General features: G+C 35.3%; 1 protein-coding gene across 3 annotated transcripts; it reads right to left on the bottom strand.

The window, feature by feature from the left end:
- Nucleotides 1-1,122: 1,122 nt before the first annotated feature.
- LOC133788968 (GATA transcription factor 19-like) lies at nt 1,123-5,155 on the bottom strand. Of its 3 annotated transcripts, none has more exons than XM_062226660.1 (10): nt 4,565-5,155; nt 4,011-4,097; nt 3,797-3,930; nt 3,453-3,557; nt 3,215-3,329; nt 2,749-2,808; nt 2,375-2,443; nt 2,217-2,285; nt 1,826-1,927; nt 1,123-1,569 (listed from the first exon to the last, which is right to left on the bottom strand). In XM_062226660.1, the coding sequence occupies exons 1-10, from the start codon at nt 4,862-4,864 to the stop codon at nt 1,459-1,461; spliced, it is 1,152 nt and encodes a 383-aa protein (XP_062082644.1). In that variant the 5' UTR covers nt 4,865-5,155; the 3' UTR covers nt 1,123-1,458. The 3 variants fall into 3 exon arrangements, with proteins under 3 accessions (XP_062082644.1, XP_062082643.1, XP_062082642.1); XM_062226659.1 differs by having other exon boundaries at nt 1,826-1,936; nt 3,215-3,320; XM_062226658.1 differs by having other exon boundaries at nt 1,826-1,936; nt 4,565-5,153.
- Nucleotides 5,156-5,519: the final 364 nt, after the last annotated feature.

The raw sequence follows: 5,519 nt of genomic DNA, 5'->3' as shown, positions 1-5,519 counted from the left end.
GTACATATTACTCTCTTAATTTCTTAGATAAATAATAATCATTAATAAAATAGATATTTGCAATGAAAGTATCATGTTATTACGTTTGTAGCACTTAAGTATCCTAATTATTTTTTTAGCAGCAAAAATACATTATGTTTATGTTTTAGTACAATTTGGTACAACCATCAATTTTTACATTTAAGTTTAATTGTGACATGTAGTCGAAAATACTCAATTAAATAGATATTTGCGGCAAAATACCAAATTAAAGGAATATTTGCGGCGAAAGTACCAATTTAAGAGACATTTGCGATAAAAATACTCAAGTTAAAAATAAATTTCACGACATGTAAGCAGACTTAATGTCAAAATAAACAACTGCTCTAAATTGCACAAAAATATGAACATAGATAGAAGGTTCTCTCGCCGCCCTAAAATAACTTAGGGTCTGAAATTTAGGTATGCAAATATCCCTGAAGAAAATAATAAATAGACATTGGACAATTTGTTATGTAAAGATGTGACAGCTCAACTAGAAAAGTGACAATATATGTTTATTTGTGACTCAAAATAAATAAAGTTTGTTCGATGTGGACTCAAGTACTTGATCTGAATCGTGGAGTACGAAGATGGTAATGCTACTGATAATCTCTAGGTGATGGATGATTGTTTCTACAAATGTTGTATCAAATCCTAGTGGTTTTGGCTTCTTTTTTTAAATACATATACATATATATTAATCTAATTTGGTGATCTAATTACCAAAGTTTATCATATAAACACGATAAATTTGAGGGAAAAAAATATTAAAAGTATAATTTTAATGAAAAAATTTGATGCTACAAATTGGCCCTCAAAATTTTAGTAGAATGTGTGCTAATATTTTTCCTAGACACATGAAGAGGCCATTTGTGGAGTATGTATTTTTTTTAGTAACTTTTTCATTTTTGCTAATATAAAGAATTTAATAATTAAAATCAATGCTACAAGTAATTACATAATTTAAGAGCCAATAGTGCCCCATTCCTTCTAGCAACTGAGACAAAAATGTGCTTTTTATCAGAAAACTTTTACCCAAAAATATAAATAAATATACAAAGAAAATACAACAACAAGCATGTATAATAATAAGAGAAAAGAGACAGAAACCTAATCACACTATATATATAGAATGAATTTTTCTTTACTATAGAATACAGCTGAAGGATCTTGTGTCTATAAACATAAATCATTCATTCTCTGATAATCAAGTGTATACTGTTAGTAAGAGTAGTGATCAGCATTGCACACCTAGGTTCTGGGCCATAAAAACCATGTCTTGCTTCTTCCAGATTTCACACACATTAAATTCACAAGTTACTACTACTTGCTTTAGTGAAAGTGAGTAGCAGTAGTGCCTATCTATCCAACCTGTACGTACCTTCTCCACCTTTCATAAAAATGTAGAGCTAGTTCTATTACCCAAATCCTCTATCGTTAGTCTCCCATATTTGACGTTAGACTGCTAAACACTGATATCTGGTCATCAAAGTTTTCAGGGATATCGAATTCTGGCCCTGATGTGTTGGCAAATTCATCCAGAGCTTCCTGCAAAATCGCAACAATGCGCGACACAAGTTTACCCATTACACCAGAAGAAAGTTCCACTCTTAATTTTATTCAGAAGAAAATTTTGATTTTCAATATCTCTAGTATCATAAAAGGCATTAAAAGGAAATATGGAAGATTCCATTACAGGCAGAAAAAAGAGCTACTCAGAACAAACAATGGGAAAAACCATCAAGAATACAATAGCAAATGTTTCAGTCCAGTCTTTAATACTTGAATCAATCAAATCAAATACCTGCTCGTCAAGCTCGACTGATGAATTCTCTACTTGAATCGACACATGATCAGTTACTCCTTCAGCATTAGTTCCCTGTATTTCCCGCATGTCCTGAAGGTCCTGCAAATCCTGCACATCGTGGTATTAAATGTGATAAGCTACAACAAACACATACAGATAACTGTTGAACTTGTAAGATGGATGGCGAAGGACAAGCACTTAGGAAAAGGAAACTTCGGCATTTTTGCAAAATTTAAACCCTTCTGTAGTTTGCTCAGCAGTAGTCATAATCCGTGTCATTCTATTGTAGCAACCAAGCAACTTGAATACCAGAAATACAAAGAAGAGGAAACTCGTATTTTTATTTCAACATAAAATCATTAGAATATCGGCACACAATTTTGAATACCTGATCGCTCAGCCTTAAGGATGGATTTTCAGAATCCAATGAGACAGGCTTAATCTCATCCGGGCTTCCCTGAAGAGAGAAAGCCATTGAGTCAAAACAGAAGCCACATCATAAAGGAGCATTTTGGATACACAAACAAACAATCCAATGAATCACACCTGATCATCCTGTTCGTGAAAGGAGTTTTCTGCCTCCACAGCTAAAGGCTTAATATCAGCTGTAGTTTCCTAAAGACCACAGGAGCACCATTAGCCATAACCTTCTGAGCTAAAGTTCTTCTTACAGACTACAGAGTATTAAAATCTAACAGCAACATAAAATGCATGAAGGACAATAGATCAAGAACATTTCAGTGAAAAATAAGTAAGCATAGTGATTGCTAAGTAGTACAAGATTTGAAAATGGAAATATATTGCACATTAGTTTAGTTGCAATTGCTTTGAAACATGTTTCTGATGTCAGATGCATTTTCCCAACATGGATTAGTTACAATAAGACAGGATAAATTTCCAGTATGGCTCAGAATACACACCGTCTCATTTTGATAAAAAGTAACAGCCCTTCCTGATTTTGAAAGATCTCTCAGAGTTCCCTTCAAGTATAAAATAATGAAGAGGGGGAAAAAAGTAAGTAAAAACAGAACATAAATAATGGTATAAAGAAGACCTGCAATATACTAATAAGATGACAAAAGTTTACAGCCACTAGTTTAGTATAGATTGAAAAAGTTGGAAGAACTTTAATGCATCAAGATTCAAGGTAGGAACTAAAGGTAAGGCCTGAACCAATATATGTAAACTATGGCTTCAGAAACACAATACCATGTCGCTCTCTCCCTCCACCTCTCACTCCCTCTCCCTCTCCCTCCCTCCCCCCTTCCCTCTCTCTCTCTCTCTCTCTCTCTCTCTCTCTCTCTCACACACACACACACACACAATGGAAAAACTATCCTATAACATTTACTATCCCTAAATTTGATTGATTAAGTAACAATCTACCTTGTTTGCCCACATGAGTCCACAAGCATTGCAAAGTGATCTTGGACCACCGGGCCCCCGCCGCATTGCAGGAGTACACTTTTCACTGATCCCACAATGCTGGCATCTACGTAATCTTAAAATAATAACAGAAAAAGGACATGGAACACGTCAGCAAAGAATGATCCCTAAAATCCTTGGTAGAGATAAAATATTGCATAGCTATGAATTTAACCAATAAAAGCTCAGCCTAACTCACACAGATTCTGCACAAGGAGTGCCGTCACTTGAATCCCAGTTTCCTACATCCGTTTTGCATGATGACTCTTTTGATGATGCAAACTGTCCATTCTTGCGATGCATCCTAGAAGACCAGCAATATAATGAGTAAAATTGAACAAATACCAATCTAAAGTAAATTTATTCAAAATATCAACAAATTAATGTTGTATAGCACAAAACAGGAAATTAAGTTTTTGAAGCTCCATTGTCAATATTATAAACCGTCAGAGTAATTCAAAAGGCAGCTACTTTCAGTCTTCATATCATAAGATCAAATAAAACATAGCTTATTTGGCAAATCAAAGAATTCTTGGACCTTACCTCTGGGCAACCTCTTTCCGACAACTATATAAAATTTTCTTTTCGAAACATCTTTCCTTTCTCTTTTCCCGGAACCTCACAAGGGATGCAATTCTTCGTGAAATTTTGGAACTTCGAGTCAGGTCACTCGTAACCTAATGTAATTTTACAGAAAAATCTAAAGTTAACAAAAACACTAAACTTGCAGGAGGAAATGAACTGTGTACAAGAATACCCTGCTATTCTTCTCTACTATAAATTCAGAGCTAGGAGCGCAGCTGGGTACATCACACCCTCCCAATAGTAGCAGCACTGCTTGCACCTGCAACAAATATTCCATTTTCACTCATTACATAAACTAAGATAAGTTCGAGTTTACCACCAAAATCAACTACCAACTTTACATTTAGTCAATTTTGTAAATGGAATCCAACCAAGTGCATAATTTTCCAATTTAGTGGCAGAATCAACTTCATGTATAAGTTTGCTCAAATACCACTATCTCTTATTTTTTTTCTAGGACTAAAGCTCTGGTGAGGAGGTAAATTAGCATAAACAACTGAAGAACTAAAAAAGTTTTTGGTTAAATTTCTTACAAAACAGCACTATACAAAAAAATAATAATAATAAACAGTTCAAAACCAATAACTATCACTTCTTAGCATCTAATATAACCCATTTCATTATACTGTACCCATCCTCCACCCCCCCCCCAAAAAAAAGGAGACTAAATAACAATTATTGGCTCCAAAAATCAAATTACTATAGCGAAAAAAACCCAAACCAAACCTTCTCTGGTGTTACCGCCGGGAAAACGTAGACTTCGCCCTCGAACGCAATGGTGAGCTCACTAGTCCGAGAAGGCATAGCCGAATTTCGATAGGCAGCCATTGCAAAGTCCCTCGGAGCATCTCCAATTCCAACTCCTCCATTCATAGAATCGATTCGACCTCCACCTCCACCTCCACCAACAGCAACATCAAAACCAACTTCATTGCTTTCTCCCGGTACAGTAAACTGCACGATTTGGCCTCCTTCTTCTGCTACAAACGGTCTCGCTTGTAGTGGCTGCGGATTGACCGTATCCATTTCTCGAGCATGAGTTCACTTTCACCCCAAATTTTCACGCTTCCCAAACAAAACCAAGAAAAAAATTATAAATACATACACAAATTCTAATCCTAATTCCTTCTAATAGCAAAATTCTCTAAACTAAACCCCTCTCCACTTCCCTGAATTTTGACTCAAATTTTCAAACACTAACCCTAACTTTCTCTCTGTTTATATTATATAATACACATACAATAAAGAGTTTCCCTTTTATTCAGTTACCGAGAAATAACTCCGTTGAGCTTTACAAGGAAGAACCTGAGCAAGCATATATATATATATATAAATATATATTTATACACACGTATATATATATATTTACCTATATCTGCGATCGTTACAGGGGATAATGTGAAGAGCAAATCAGAGCCGTCCGTTTGTGGAAGGGATTCGGAATGGATCATGTGCCATTGACGCCGTGTGTCAGCTGAGGGGACACGAGTTTAACATGGGAACCTCCACGTTTCATCACCGTTGGATTTATATCCAACGGTGAGTTTCAATCTAATCTCAACATATAAATAAAATGAAAATTAAGGACTTATTTGCAAATCGAGTCATTGACTCTACTACTAGTGGGTCTCAATCTAATTTGACTTGTGTTTTTTTTACCCGGAAGACCTGTCTTGTCAAA

This window comes from Humulus lupulus, chromosome 7 (assembly GCF_963169125.1).
Source record: "Humulus lupulus chromosome 7, drHumLupu1.1, whole genome shotgun sequence".
NCBI classification, from domain to species: domain Eukaryota; kingdom Viridiplantae; phylum Streptophyta; class Magnoliopsida; order Rosales; family Cannabaceae; genus Humulus; species Humulus lupulus.
This window is presented reverse-complemented; position numbering and strand designations above follow the sequence as displayed.